Raw genomic sequence first — 16,619 nt, forward strand, 5'->3', positions numbered from 1 at the left:
ATGCTACAATACTAAGCAGTAAAGCAGTCAGCCCTGAGGTTGAACTCCAGAAACCCTGAATAATGGTGTGAGGCTCCCTGTGGAGGCTACACCAAGGCATGAAGCAGTTTGAAATGGCACCCAACCAACCAGTCTGCTGAGTGGAGAAACTGAATTAAGAGGAAAATGCTGAAGGAAAGATGAGAAATTCAAACCATTTTGCAACAGCTACGCTTCAGCGCACCATTAGGCTGTCGTTCCACAATCCAGCACCAAACAGACTATGACAGCATTTCTTCCAACAGCAGAACAAATATCCTCTTGAGCAAATTGCCAGGCAGTAGCATTTGCAATGGTGTCACACCTCATCCCACCCACTGCTGTTTACCCACTTTGCACAGGAGCATGGGGGAGGCTGATCCACCCTTCTCTGCACGTAACAGGGATTTGAACCCATCGCCTCCCATTCCCAGCACATCTCAACCACAGCGCTCACTCTACACTCCCATCCTCTTCACCAGTCAGAGAAGGGGAAGGGGACACTGCTTGTCATTTCCAGCAAGTAAGGTGGGTGGAAAAAGGCTTTTAAGTTGTAGCTGCTGCTCCAATGAATTCTTACACATTTTACACAAAGCATTTTGAGGGTAACAAACACCAACAATTTCTCCAGATGAAGACAAGAGCTCGGGATTCCCTTCTCTTTTCCTCTACCCTGCCCACCTAATATACCAACTATTATTCTGGACTTTATCCTTGCTCGTTTTCCTTCCTCTGGCTCAAAGCATCATGAAGGAAATTTCCTGCCTCCATGCACACACGAGTTGTTCCTTCTCTAGTTACCTCTATAAGAAGCATCAGCAGGAGCTTAATGCAGCATTTGTTTTGGTGGGCAGTTTCTGAAAAAGAATACTGTGTGCCTACCACATCAAACTCTTCACAGATGGCTAAAAGGATGGCAGTCAGTTAATCCTGGTCAATCTAGCTCAAGATTCAGACTTCTGAGAATGCAAAGAAATGTTATGTGCTAGGAACAATTTCCTGGGTAGAGAGAAAAGATCAACTTCCAAGACAAGAAAATGCTCCCCATTTTCCTATCTGTGTTGCCATTCTGGACACGGCTTTTTAAGTCAGCTCTATATCAAACTTCTCTCAGAGTCAGGAAGATTGTGAAGTTCTGTTTCTTTTTCCAAGTTTTTTTGTAATACACACAGATGTGAAGGTGATGAAGTCATAAATACCTGTGATGGTCAATGCAATCACACAAAGTATTTGCTTAAAAAATGTATGGCTTATTTTGGAACGGAACTCATTCTTCAAACCAGCACTCAATCACAGACACCCAGATATGATGCAATTTGCTAAACTGACCTGGTTCCTGCTTTCATGAAGAACACCAAATAAGATCTACCTCCCTTTCCTTGATCCAGCTCCTTGTTTTATTTTTCTTCCAGCTCTTAAATACCATACTAGTTGAAATACGAACCAAGACAGTTCAGAACTGCCACAGGAACTGTAGGAATCACCTGTGACAGTCCATGCCCTGTGCTACATAAATCACAGTAGATGGCCACAACAGGCTGTGCTTAAATCATGAATTCATGGATTACCATTGCTTGACATATCAGAATATAATTAGCCAAAAGCATTCTCAAAGGAATAAATTATTCTTGTGCCTCTTTTCTAAGCATTTAAAGTAGAACACAGCAACACACAAGAAAAGAAAGCCTTTTGTAGGCAACCCACTGAGAAGTCACTGTTTGAATTCTACAGAAACAGAAAATTTTGTACACAGCTCCTACAAACAGTACAACTATAAAAAAATTAACAAAAAAAAAGGAATCTTTTTAGCCTAGTCCAGGCTAGAGTGGACATATTAGATGGATTGCTGAATTCACAAGTCATTTTTATATTTAGCAAATCTCGGTAAATCCTATTGGATAGTTACCCTGTAAGTAATCTTTTGGAATCAGAAAACTTACCTATTATAATGACAAATGCAAAACTAGCCAGTGTCAGTGATGACCCACTGTTGATCATGTTGATGAGCAGCTTGAACAAAGGATATAGCAGCAATAAGGCCCAGAAAAGCCAGTTCAAAAGTGTCCATGGTCGGCGAGGTGGTATTGTAGGGACTGCTGGGTAGGTTCCTGTGCGGTAATACTGTTCCTGGAATGCATCCTAGGAGAACAAAGGAGGGCAACAATTAAATCCCCATCTGCTAACAAAACTAGCCATTCCTGGCTTTGATGTTTCTCCTTCTGGAGGCTTGTAACCACAAGGGAAGATCAAAGACCAGCTGATGGCTGGAAAGCTTGTACTTTGAAGTCAATGAACACAGTCAAAAAAAACCCCCAAAAAACCAAGAAGAAAAACGAAAGAAAAGAATGGGTGAGCATACACTGATGTGTGAATACTTCCTTTCTCCTGCACACAGCAGCTTGAAAAATGCCATACCTGGAGAGTATAGCAGCCTAGGAAAACAGGAGGGATGATGGGCTGTAGACTCCTGCAGCAATGCAGACATCACTGCTGAACCTCCTGCAGGAGCCACAGCCACTGCACAAGCACTGCAGGTAAGCCAGGGAAGTGTCTGGGCTCCATACTCAGCAGCAACCTCTGTTCCCTCTTGTTTTCTCCAACTGCTGCTCTCAAACATCCCCCACAAACCTGTCAGAAAAGGTGACCAGGCACCACTTTGTCCCACACCCTGAAGAACACCACCCTATCCCGTCCTTGTCCCACAAATGTAGTCTTGTTCCACACTGTTCCCATGACACTTGTGGTAAGAAGTTTGGGTGCTGAACCTCCCTACAGGCAGTTCAGTGAGTAAACAGTACAAAATCTCTCCCTGGCTTTGAGCAAATGACTCGACCTTTAAGTACAATACAAGGATAAAAATGGGGTGGGGGTTGTTTTTTTTCTATTTTGTAGCATCTGTTTCTCAAAGGACAGGAGATTTTGAAATCTGTACCTTCCTCCATAGCCCCCATGATTGAATAGCATTGCCTTTACTGGTTTCATCAACCCAAGACATCAAAAGTGGATGGGGGGAAAAACCCCTTCCCTCCTTGTTCAAAAGCAAAGATTATTAATCCGTTATCTATTAATCTGTGTTACCACAAAAAACTGGTTAATTAATGAAGTCAGCATTAGACTGACATAAAAAAACCACCTTAAATTAATCAGAATGAAGTATGATTTTTCTTTAAAGAAAGGATTTTTGTTTTCTAAAAATTCTAGGAAAGCCAAGACTAATCAACCAAAATACTATTTTATCTACTATGCTATGAATTTACATTTACTTATACTCTGGCTGACACAAACAATTCTTTACTTACTTAATACCAACTTGAGCAATTAAAAGCTGTTACCACGTTTTCTATTTCAAAGTGGACATCCAGGCTTTAAGGGATTATGAAGTAACTAAAGTATAACTAAAACACTGTCTTTATTGAGACTACAAAAATTTGTGTTTTACTCATGTGAGCTGGATTGTAGTGGGATCACTGTGACCTTACTGAGCCACCTTCAACAGAGTTCAGAGCATATGAAGTTTTCTTCATAGTGCAGTGAAGACTGCTCTATAACACATCATCAGTAAACTGAGATTACTACATACAGTTAGGTTTCCAAATACCGGTATTACCCAGGAAAAGTGAAGAATTCCTGACTATTGCTGGAATTGCCATTAGAGGGCCTGCTACTACAGAGAGCAGGACAGGCTGGCTTGAAACAAGCACCAGCAGGGTTTTCTTTGTTGGTTCTGCACGGCATGAGGGGCAGCAAAACCAGAGCACACCTCACTGAGAGGCTTGAGGCAGACAGAAAATAAATACAAAAGGCAAAACAATGTCAAGGCCAACAGCTCTGCTGCATTTCCCACTGTTGTGGGGAACAGCTCTTCAGTTACAGTTCCTTACCCTTAAATAAATTCATTCACCTGCAAAAGGCACCTATGGGTTCATCTGTCTTGAAAGCTTTTGCAAGGGTGCCTATGATACCCAGCAACAAGTCAGGCTTTAAACAGGTAATACACCTCACCATTTCCCAAAATCACCTCACTCACATGAGGTTCCTTTCATTCCTCTGCCTACAGAGCTTCTTTTCAGTTTGTAATAAATTCCATCCACGCAGGTATCACATTCCAATGTGGAAACATGCTCCCTCTATTGCCCCCACCAAATTTAAGTTACTTCAGATAGTGGAGGGGTAATGGAGTGAGGGGAAATCAGGGAACTTCCAACTCCTTGTGAAAGGCTAACTGGATTTCTCCTTCCTGTTCCCACCAGGAGATCTGATGGCAGAGGTATGCCACGGCCCCTCTGTGAGGAAGCACACAAAGAATGAGTATCCAAAAATATATTCTTTGTTCCCAAACACCGGAGTTCTGCACACTTCTCTTCAGTTAGGTGTTGCTGATTTCCTAGGACTTTTCTGTATATATATTTTCAGGCCTTATTTTCCAAGCTTCTCTTACAAGCAAGTAGAATTAGAAGCTTGCTCTCTTTCTAATGGAAATTAAGATTTCCAAGCAGAACTTCTACTTCAGGCACTGAGGCTATAAGGAGGTAAAAAAAGAAAACAAACATGCAAGGACTAGCAGAATTATGACTACTACATATTACCTCTTCAGACCTGGCAAAAAGATCCTCAACCTAGTCCTTGCTGAAGTCAAAGGGAGCCTTTCTAGCAATGGCAGTTAAAAAAAAAATAAAATAAATAAAAAGAAAAGGCAATGTGCAGCCCAAATTGAACTTCTGTCATAATTTGGAACTAACTGATACAGTGCTGGCCATATATGGAGGGACAAAATCTACCCCTGGTGAAGAAGAAGCATGTGGACGTGGTACTTACTGTAAGCCTGGAAAAGGAAGGAGAACAGTGTTTGTTTTAGAGCAGCAGCACAATGCTGCTGTTTATCTGGCAGGACTCTGCAACTGCCTTTGTAGCAGTGACCAAGCCAAAAAATGAAGTGATAAGTAGCAAGAACATAAACACGACAGGCTCCCAGAGAGAAGTATCTCAGATTGAGGTACATGTAGGTGAGATCAGAAAAGGAGGTAAAAAGCAATGGAATGAACTTTTCTCAAAGACCCTCACCCCTTTACTAATGTCAATATAGGAAAATAAATAAAAAATAATAATAAAATAAATCATGTCCCTCTAAGCCCAGTAACAGCTGATTTCATTACTCATTCCAACAGCTCTGCAATCCTGATCATCTTGTGTGCACAGGCCTTGACCTCAGCACCTGTGGCACTCTCCAGCCACTAAATCATGCTACTACAGCATAATTCAGCACACTGTGAGTCTTGAGAAACTACTGAAAAATTATTAAACTTATTGAGAATAAGCAAGAGCACAGGGAACCATAATGTGTGTTAAAAAAGGGTCTCTGCTTTCCAGCAGCGTGCACATTTTGTCTTTGAAACAACAAGTGAAGTGCTGCAACCAAAACAGAGAAAGCAGGGATGAGTGTGTATCTTGTAATGAGTTACTGCCCTTTGAATAAAAATTTTTTACATTATATCATAAATATTTTCTGACTCTGAAGATGATCTGAAACAGAATTTTTGGAAACAGCATCTGGGCAGCACTGATGTTTGTAATCTGACCTCAGAGCCTATTATCTTTTTAAGATGCAGGGCAGAAAGTTGAAATAAAATTCTATTTTTACCCTGCAGGTGAGCTTTCATCATCTCAGAACTCTGGAAGTTGTCCCTGCTCTATATTCTGCCAGGCTGATTTTACAAAGACATGGGCTTCAGTAAACCAGGAATGACTGCAATGAAATAAGTTTCACTAAAGTAAAACAGATGGAGAAAGAGAAACATGCTGCCTTCAGAGAAAAACTAAAATCATCACCAAAAATCCCAAACCAAAACACAAACAACCAACCCCCCCCCCAGCCTTAGTCAATCAAAACCATTCACATAACCAAAAAAGGTTTCAGTGGAATGGAAAACTGAACACACCATACTTCACTCCCAGATGCAAAACCTCACTCCTACACTTAAATAGGAGACTGGAGACTTAACCAACCAGCAAATCAAATGAAGTTTGCTGTTTGTCACGAGGAGTTTGTCATGAGGAACAGATATGAAGAATACTATGATATATTGTACAATATAATATTATGAAGGATAGATGTACACTCTGTTTGCACTAGAAGCAACTGAGTGTTTGCCAAAGAGGGAACAGCAGAAAAATCTTGGAGTGAATTACTGTAACTATGTAATAAAGGGTTCAATAAAACTATCACCACATTCACACTTACGTTCCTGTCTTGCAAACATCTGAACAGTTCTCAGGGACATGAAGCAGGGCTACAACATCATAGTAGCAGAAAGTGGACTTCTGCAATGTTGAACAAAGGACCATTTGCATGTACATGGGCCCGTGGTAACACCCTGATGTTCTGCAAAGGTGCTGGGGGGGTGTTAGGGGCACAAACTATGAGAAGGGGGATCAGAGGCCAAGGCAGTAGACTTACAAGTGAGGTCTCAAGACACATTTACTTTCCACATTCCTGTAAGCAAGCTGCTTAGAGGAGCTATGAATTACACCAGAAAGAGCCATGGTTTGAAACTGAGAACAGCCAGGGTACTGTTGATACAGAAATGCTAATGTGGTGTCCTGAGAAGAGCATGACAAATGGCACAGCAGAATTTTGCTGTCCCAGTGAGAGGAAATCAAGAGCATAGCTATATTCTATCATTTCTAAATCCCAAGCACTGTTGCCTTCCAGTGTGCATACATAATTGATCAAGGTATTGAAGCAAAGTGAGCTGCCAAGCCCTCATGCTGTGCATACCTGTGACTCCCACTAACTGAGTTGGGAGTGCTGTGTGCATTCAAATAGCACATCCCCCAACAACTATCTCCAATATTCATAAAAACAGCCCAGAAGAAACAGACTCTGTAAGACTTGAAGGATTCATATGAAAGCATTTGCAAAGAAAAAACTGGGCATCTACAAACACAATCATTATTATTCTCTCCCCATCCTATGAAATTAGGAATCTTAAATGCATGCCATCTATACCCACAGTGTGAAAACAATTTATCAGCCAGTCCTTCTAATGCTGGATGTCTGCCTTGGTAAAAAAGGCAGGGTAAAACAAGGGACAAAAATTCTAATACACTAAAGAAAAGATCTTATTTAGCCCACAAATTTACTCCTTTATTTAGAAGGTGTCTTCCAGGGGAAGGGGGTCTTTCTACCAATCAGAAGGCAGTAAGGCAATTTTGATTTTTGTATCTTTATGCAACTTTCTAAAGAAGAGGCTTAAAACTGCTCTAGAAAGGCTTGCTTAAGCTTTCTTCCTGTTGCTCTATGTAGAAAATTAAAGCAATCATGACTGGCACCACAAGATCAGTTTGTATATAGAGAAACACAGCACTTACCCTGAAAACCAAACAAACCAACTCACCCCAAGCCTCCAAACTAGGCACTACACATGCACACTGTAAAGGTCTACTAGCACTAGAAATGATTGAGCACTAGTGGCTCACAAGTGCTGTCTTGACAAAAAAAACCAACCTTTTCTTGATATAGTTTGTGGAGCCAGGTAGAACATTCCTGCTCATCTTCTGGGATATCCTCTAGTGGAATCCGCCTGCCAATGGTAAAAAAGAGAAATTGAAGAATATTGAATACTTTGACTTTCATGAACAGCAGTTGCATTATACAGACAGATTGTCTGACAGAAGACTCACTACATTTTTCATCTTTATTTAACTTGTGCAACACCTATAGCACTTCAGCAAGCAAATACAGAGGAGATTTTTAAGAAATCTGTGATACTCCCCAACTAATCGCCAAAACAAATTTAGTCATGAGGTTTACCCTGCCTGTAACAGCGTTTTAGTATGGGCAAGCAGCTACCCTGAGCTGTGAAAAGCAATTCCCATGCTATGCCAGACTGACTTGCAGGAGGCTGGAATGGTGCAAAGGGAGACCCAGCAAGAGGAATGCCTCTGCTCTGCTGGAACTGACATCCACAGGCAGGGCTCTGTGAATGCCATCCAGCCAGGCCACGTACACCAAACACAGGACACCAGGCTGAGCTACCACGTGGGAAGAGGAATCAAGAGAAACTTTCTTTTTACCCCTGGATAAAAACAGTTCTGAAAAAAAACTTCTTCAAACAGGCAGAAAAGGAGAAATAGAAAGAAAAGGCCACCCTATTCCACTTCATGTTGCTATCTAGGATAAAGCAATTGGACCAGCTCACTGGTCCACAACAGCTCTTGAGGGGTTATGATGAACTCCTGCTCACTTACAGCATCAATTCTAGACTCCTATGCTTCAACTCTAAATCATCACATGCCCTGAGTGCCTTAGCACAGGAGCTGCTGGTAGAACCTCACCTGGGAATTGGCTCTTTCCCATTAAGATCATGGGAAGCCATTAGGGTGTTTGCAATTCATAGAGACCTTAATGGAAAGGAATCCAGGTAGTATTTTTTTCATTAAACAACCCTTTCTTGGTAGGGAGGGTGCAGCTGTCAAATACATCAACAATGATACCACCAGGTGGGGAAGTCCTGAGTCTGACTTCCAACAGAGGAACTGGAACTATCTCTGGAACTCCTGTGTCAGAGACAGGTTTAAAGCAACTCCACCTGAACACTTAGATTTTTGTTTGGTACTCTGGTTGAATGAATGAAAAGAGGCCCCAGTGCTGCTGAGATGACAGACACACAAATAAAAAAATAACCAACAAAAAGTTCTGTAGACATTTATGGGCTCCTCACATATTTATAATCACAGAGCTTTACCAGAAACACTTCCCAAGTCACACAAATTTTTATCTGAAGTTCTGTGAACAAAGGTTGGTAGAGATCTGCCTTCCATTACCCCCTTGAAAACATTCCCTTATTTGACCAGGTGTGATTTCAAGTACACGCTCTTGCTAAAAAGGAAAATTAAAATATGGATTACTTGCCTTACGTATAAATCTGCGTGATATTTCTTTCCATTTAGAACTCCCAGCAATGTTGGATTTTCATTATTTCTAAAATTAAGGGTAGAATCATAGACTGCAGAAACTACAAGAAGAAAAACAGGTCATATATTTACTGTAGTAAAACAGTGGAAATAAGACAAGGAGAATATTTAAGTAAATCATCAGCAACAGCACCACAATTTGAGCTGTCACCAAGGTAAAAATGACAATGGAATATTCAACATGCAGGTTTTCAGAAGCCAAATAACCAGGGACTCTTTCAGGAACTGCACCAGAAGAATGGAAAGATTTGCTCTCCGTCCACCCTTGCCTCCTTCCTCATCAGGCGCAGAATGAGGGAACACAGTTACAGCTTCTGACAGAATTCACCTAGGACTCAAATGGTTGCAGAACTGTTACCTTTTTCAGTTCACTGTGAATCAACAACTACCCCCCTAAACCTAAGGAAACAACCAGGCAGATACACATTTTATAAACAATGAACAACATAAACTGTTTGACTAAGAATAGGTGAAGTGTGTGTGTGACAGAGACCTCTTGCAGCAGGAGGGCTTAATGCAGCCATAAATGGCTGGGGTCCAAAGCAGCCCTTGGTTCATGTCCATTGTTTGGTAACTCTGGCACGTCCTCTAGGGCAAAGGCAGAGAGAGAATGACACACCACATCTTGTGTGAGCTGGCTGCTGCTATGAAGACATGCAGATGTGAGGAATAGAACACAAAAGTTCTGCTGAACAAAACTGCAGCCAAACTTCCAGCACTGAGAAAACTGTGCAGCTCAGGACTGAGCTGGAACAGAAAAAACATTTGCAAAGGCTGATGGCAGATAAACTGAAACAGCAGTAACAAGCAGTTGCTACAGAAAAAACATTCACTGTTTAGAACCACATTAAGTGTTGCAAAAAAGTTTATTTGAACACATCCTTAGATACACTATTTTCCTGATGTCACAAATTACCAGAGAACAATTCATTTTCCTGACACTGAAATCAGTCGTGCATCATGGTATGAACTCTTCAGGGGAATGACAGCCCTTAAAACTTTGCAGCCAAAAAACTTTCCTATTTTTGTCACAAAAGTGACTAAGAAGCATTTTCATGCATAGCCTGTTTCATTTTAGGCTTTCTGCTCTAGAGTTTTGCAATAATTAATAAAAATACATGTGAACCTTAATTGTGAGACCTCTCGACCCACCTAAGACTTTTATTACACGGGAGAGATTTGCTCTTGGTTTTGAAACCTCTCTAGCTATGAGAGATAAATATGGTTTGGTCTCAGCATTCAGCTCCCAGAAACTCACCACATCATTTGTTACTGCAAAACTGAATTCATAGTGGAGAAAGAACAGCCTGGCTTCAGTGCTGAAAGGAAATCCTGAAAACAAAGGCCAAACCTCTGTCATTGCAAAAGGACTCTGTCCCTCACTACAACTCCATTCTTCTCCTATTACAGTAGGGTTCTTTGCCCAAACTCAAAACAAGCCAAAATCTACTTCATGCACACTGCTCTGCCTGTACAAGTATGAAATTACTTTTTTTTTAAAATAAATTATCTGCCTCCATTTTTAAGCTTCTTAGTGTAGAAGGATTTTACTAATCTACTCTAATTTAGTAATCCAGTGTAATTGAAGGAAAACAAGAGCTCAGTTTGGTTTACACAGTGTAAGCTTCTTAGTTTATTCCTTAATAGCATGAGATTATTCTAACAACAATAGGGATGCAATAAAGCAAAGTATGATACACACAACACTTTTTCTTCCATCTCTTACAAGGCATCTACATTTGAGTTTTTATATGAACTGGGTTTTCATCGAGACATATTGGAAGATAGTTCTGCTCTGAATAAAACTTCTGTGGAGATGGACAAGAATATCTTTAGGTGCTGACAGTCTTACACAGTTTTCCTTTTCTCCAAGGGGGAAAAAAAGTGCTGCTCCAGTTTCCAACTGCTCTGTAGTTTAATCTTCAGACTAGTAACTGTTAACAACACACTGAAATCTTTTGGTGCAAAGCAGTGCCAAACTCAAGACAATGATAGCAATGTGCAGAAGTAAACAGACCTCTGTTATCCAGATATAACTGAAGATAACTAAAGATTTTAGCTTTCTCATTCTGAGAGTGCAGGAAAAGAATAACAATGAAAGTGTCCAAGAAAAAGGCTTCATGAAATTAAAATTTGCTAGAGAGCACCCACAGTCAAAGCAGCACTAGCATGCTGTGTGACACACTGGAACTGGTCATCATTAAACACGGATTTTGTAATTTCAAAATTAGAATTGGACATCTCATGACTTTCTCATCCAAAAGCTGAAGAGACCAGATAATTCACATTCTAAAACAAGTAAAAAAAAACCCTCCATAGTATCTTTAAAATATTTCAACTGTCTCACTCTCAAACTAATATGAGCAGCATTTAAGAAGTTTTGCTTCAATGGTGAAATATTTTTTCAAAGGAGTAATATCTCTTTTTCATTAAAATCCAAACACAAATATTTGAAAGCCTTTACTTTCTGTCAAAAACTGATTAGGGTTTTTTTTGTTTGTTTTCTAATCTCTGCCCAGCTTTTTTTCATATCATTAACTTTTGGTTCCCTCTACAGCTTTCTGACAGAGAGCTAAGACCTTAAGAATTTAAGATTTAATTTCTTAACTTCAACCTAAAAAAATCTTCGGATTACATATCTAGAGAGGATTTTTCTTGCTTTGACTGTCCTCTTGAATTTCACGCATTATTTTGTGGCCATGGTGGATTATGCCAGGATGATTCACTGACAAATCAAACTACAGGCATGGCTACATGCATCTTAATACTAGCAGAAAACGATCTGAAGACTGGAAAAGGAAAGGTACAGTGACATTCTCTGTACTGCTGATGTGACACCATCTTGACACAATCCTTTGATTTAACATTTCATTAATGGGGTCAGCTTGAACAAAAACCACTCATCCTCTCAAACTTGGTTACTTGCTCTGGATGATGAATAGAAACCCACTTGAAAAAAAAAAATATACAGGACTAACATACAACTCAAGGGAAAAAAAAAGGCACTGCAACATGAGAATATCACCCTGGAATTTATTCTCATGCTCTAGGACAGCAGTTCCCAGCATGCACAACTGGAGGAAAAGGTACACAACAAAACCTGGGCTTATCTGCAATCCATCGTGAAGTACATTTTTAAGTACAAGTCTTAACTAAACAAAAGCAGCTGAAAGGAACTGCCTTATATACAGCCAGACAGTAACAGTTAAATATATCTTTTGAAGTATTAGAGACATCTACTTTTACTGTAAGTAATGGATGAATGTTTTAGAAACAGATTTGTATTTTTATTTGCTTCCATGAACAGTACAGGTAGCAAACAGCAACTTATTAAGAAAGTGAACAGCTTCTAGAAATTAAGTTCCTGGGGACTGCATCTGTAAAACCATACTGGGAGGAATGGTCACCAATGAAAATATCAGAACAAGTACAGAAAATATTAAAAGCTTTCTTTCTTTAAGAATCAAATGATATACGAGGATCTGAGCTTCTGAAAGCAAGTTTTGGAGGAAAAAACAATTCCACTATCACTTATGAAATAAATTAGTTAAGAGGGAAGGTTCTTTACCTCTTGTTTTGTGTGACAGGTATTTTTATCCAAATACATCTGCTTATGCTGACAGATATGGCATCACTGGTATGGAAGCAAATGAAAATATAAATCTGTTTGTACAGATTTGTTCAGAACTACTTCAGAACTCCTTCCAGAGTGACTACAGCAGGTAGCATTAAGACTTGATACAAACTTTTTAAGAGGTAATCTCTGCTGCCTTGGGTGAATTACATCTACAGCCAGAGAAAACAGCATCTACTCATCCTATAGTACTACAGCCTGTGACAAGCTCAATTGCACCCTTGTCAAAAAGGAGGAAAGAAAATGGGACAGGAGCTCTCTCACACCCAGCTGGTCCCAAACCTGTGACTTGGCTCCACTGCTCTGTTGTGCTGCAGCTCCATCCCTTAGCAAGGTACTCCAGCCAAGTCCACCATCCTTGTGGGAGAACAGAAGGTGCATTAGCCTAAATGGCAGAGCCCAGAATGGGCTCAGGCAGCTCAGCACCAGCCTCTCACTTTTAGAGATGCACAGGGATATGACCTAATTTCTAGACCTCTAGAACTTACAATTCCAGATCATGGACTGTGCAAAGAGACTGCTGTCACATTCTCTAGTCAAAAAACACGCACGGACTTATTATCTGCACATAATAATGTTACAAGGAGTTCTAAAAAATAAGACATTGTTCTCAGATGCTCTTCACATGAACCCCTTGTCTCTATAGGAGAGAAACATACAGGAACCCAGGCAGTAACTCTTCTCTCTCCCCCTCACTGCAAGAAGTAACAAGGCAAATAAAGCAACAAACCTAGAAGAAACTGCATCACCAATCTGGGGTCATCAAACTCCCAGAGGTTTTTTGGTTGAATTTTTAAGCTCAACAGTTTTTTCTGAAACTGTATATGAGAAGTTATGAATCTGCTTCTCCTTGAACCCTCACAGAGAAATGCTGCCTTCTTACTGGCCTTACACTGTTCGATCTAGAGAAGTTACAGCATCTGGACTGAGGCAGTGACATTTACTCCCCTAAATAAATAATAATCTAGCAACCTCAGTTTTCTTTTTCTGAAGGTGTTTCGAATACTTAGGGTACTAGTGTTACAGTAGTGTGTTGCATGAAGGTCCAAAACTTTATAAATATCACTTGTGTTTCCTAAAATTGTTTCCTTTTGGAATGTTTTCCCACGAATCAGCTACTTGTCCACAAGCACGCTGTACTCTGCCTGCATTACACAGACCAGTGAAAAGAACAAAAATCACCACCAAAATAACCTGTTCCTGATTCCCAGCTCAGGGCATTAGAGACCACAGAGTTTTGACTTACCCATTCTGTGCTACTACCCCCTGTCCTCAGCAGAACAGTCACCCTTATTCAAAAGGCAAGGCTAAACTGTGCTCTTAAGGGGGCTGCTGGATGCTTCACACTAACCTCTTCTTCATGGATCAGAAAAGATCCAAGCTATGCTATCCATCTTGGGGGTGGAAAATTGTGGGTGCCTGGGAAGCTACAACAGTGGTATGATCTACTTGGTTTGCCAGAGGATATTTAGCAGAAATACAAGAGATAGCAAGCCAGCTATCTCTTGGGAGATGGGATGCTTTTCTTACAGCGGCTATCCCAGATCTGCCACATGAAAACACGTCTTCAAAGACTAGAGAAGTTTTGACATAGACTTCAGCCAAGCTGGGAACATTTTCTTCTAAACCAGAAACCACTTTTTTCTTTCTTACACATCAGCCATCTAACACACAAACCCCAAAGACCCTGTAACACTACAGCTACTTAGCACGGTCTTTCCTTTGCCCATGAAGTACACAGGAGAAGACTCAGATAACATTAGTCAAAGAATTTGATATAGTATTAGTCAAAGACTACCACCTCAAAGGCAACATGTGCAATATTCTTACTAATGTCACTTTAAAGTTGGCAAGTGCAAGTAAGCAGAAATAAATGGGGAACTCAAAACAATATTAACGAAGAAAAACTTACTCATGTTCTGTAATGTAGAAACTGTTTATAATTTCACCTACATGTATCATCAGTCAAGGTCTACTCCCCCTTCTCAGCTCCATTAAGAAACTCTTAAGAGCAAATCTATACAGAAATTTAAAGTAGAATTTTTTTTATTTAAAAATTGCATTATTTGAGGTAGTCATTTACCACAAGAAATTATTTTAAGACACGCTGCCTCAGACTCTCTACGGATGCATTTACTTCATTTAGAATAGAATTGCTTAGCAAATAACTAAGAAATACTATCCTTTGGTAATAGGTACAAAATACGCGACAAAATGTGTACCAATTGGTATGAAATAAGCAACTGAGATTCCCCAACACTGAGTTACAGTTAACAAAACATAGCAATAATAAATTAAAACCCAAAAAACCAAAACAACGCCCCCTGCAAAAAAACCAAACAAAAAAAACCCAACCAAAACCAACCCCACCGACTGATTCAAGACTTTGTTAATAAAACCACAGGCTAGTGAAAAAATGGTCTGAAAGCATCCCAGGATTTTTCTGCTAGGACACATGCTACAGGGAAAAGAAAAGCATGGCAATCTGTCAGCAGTTAGAGGAAATAACCACTTAGCATTGTCCCCTGTGACTTTCCTTACCTACATTTCTCAAACACTGCACGGTGACAGCAAATCCTTTTGTTCGTGGCAGGAGGTGGTACTTGAGCTTGGGCAGACCCTTGGCTTCAGCGACCTGCATGCTGATCTGGTGCTTCTGTTCTGTGAACCTTGTGCCCTCACAATGAATCAGGAACTAAAACCAAGACAGAACTACAGTTAGACAGAAGTTTAGGTCTTCTGCTGACAGAGCAGAGGTCTCTCTAATTCCCACCAGCACAATCCAAATTAACACTGCTAGCAGGGACAGGTGTAGCCACAGATACATTTAGGTAATTTATTTGGCTGAGGTAGAAAGTCCCAACCAGCCAGAAAAAAAACAAAAGACCTCAAAACCCCAAATCCAAACTCTCATCCAACTTGCCATTTTAACCTTCAGCCTTTAGGCTTTAACATCTGCTCTGCTATCAAGCCATCAGAATGACTTGGTTTCTCTGAGTCACTCCATCTCTAATGAGCTGTTAGAAAACACTCAAAACATACTCCTGTTGCAAATTTCTCTCCGATGGTGAAGTGTTCAAATATCATGGCATCTAAAACTTGCAAAGTTTTAAACAAAACATATTTCTAGGAAATGCTTCAGTGCCCTCCCTCCACCTGGTTGTTTTCCCTATGGCACTCGAAGTCCACGGACAACTTCAGACAGTAACTTTGATGCCAATGAGACAGCTGATAACAGATTTAAGGCAGCACACACAGGACAACTGAAAATCTCTTATGAACTTATACAGTGCAAGTGCTCAGACATGAATAATTACAATCTTGCCACTGGCAGGCAGGTGAGAGCACAGATCTTAGGAGATATACCAGTTGCTCATCTGCTTTCTGCCAAGCATGAATGTGAACTAACACATCAGAGAGCACTGTCAAATCACACCCAAATAACCCACAGAACCCACAGCAAAAATGTAGCCAAAAGAGACAGAGATATTGAAGAAACCAGCCAAACAGCCAGCTTAGTTCTATCTCATCCAAGAGTGCTCTACTCATGTATTGCAAGCATGTTATTCATACTGATGAGACATAGAGACACAGATTTGAAAATCTCTCTAGTTTACTTAGCATGCTTTGCCTTGTCTACCTTCCAAGGTGCTACTGTTGTGCCTTTTGACATTATGTCATCATACAAAAGCAAATTGAAACTCCACACTGCAGTAATCTCAGGTGTACATCAACAATTATCTCCCTTATATAGGTGTAGCTCCTTTTTAGCAATCCCTCTACAGGAGTGTCTGCAGGATGGTGGTGGCTTGTGCTCATTGATTACAGTCGAGCTATCGATGTGTACAGAAGTCACAGAGCAAATCTCTGGAGAGAAACTTAAACTAAAATCCCATAATCACCACTTTGCTAGACTTCCTGTCTGGAAGTCATCTAAACATCCAAGCCCCCGAGATTTGATTGTTTAGAACTGATTTAAATCAATGACAATTAA

General features: G+C 40.3%; 1 protein-coding gene across 5 annotated transcripts in view; it reads right to left on the minus strand.

Moving 5' to 3' along the window:
* AGPAT4 (1-acylglycerol-3-phosphate O-acyltransferase 4) overlaps positions 1–16,619 on the minus strand; it is a 72,640-nt gene that overhangs the window by 8,146 nt on the left and 47,875 nt on the right. For 3 of the 5 annotated variants that reach the window (XM_015623091.2, XM_033512639.1, XM_033512638.1), the window contains 4 exons: positions 15,167–15,320; positions 8,930–9,032; positions 7,523–7,598; positions 1,959–2,157 (listed from right to left, as the gene is read on the minus strand). In XM_015623091.2, the coding sequence (XP_015478577.1) occupies positions 1,959–2,157; positions 7,523–7,598; positions 8,930–9,032; positions 15,167–15,320 (532 nt within the window). Of the gene's footprint in view, positions 1–1,958; positions 2,158–7,522; positions 7,599–8,929; positions 9,033–9,636; positions 12,983–15,166; positions 15,321–16,619 lie in introns of those variants that run through there. The other 2 variants (XM_033512640.1, XM_033512641.1) reach the window with 2 other exon arrangements.

This window comes from Parus major, chromosome 3 (assembly GCF_001522545.3).
Source record: "Parus major isolate Abel chromosome 3, Parus_major1.1, whole genome shotgun sequence".
Classification (NCBI taxonomy): domain Eukaryota; kingdom Metazoa; phylum Chordata; class Aves; order Passeriformes; family Paridae; genus Parus; species Parus major.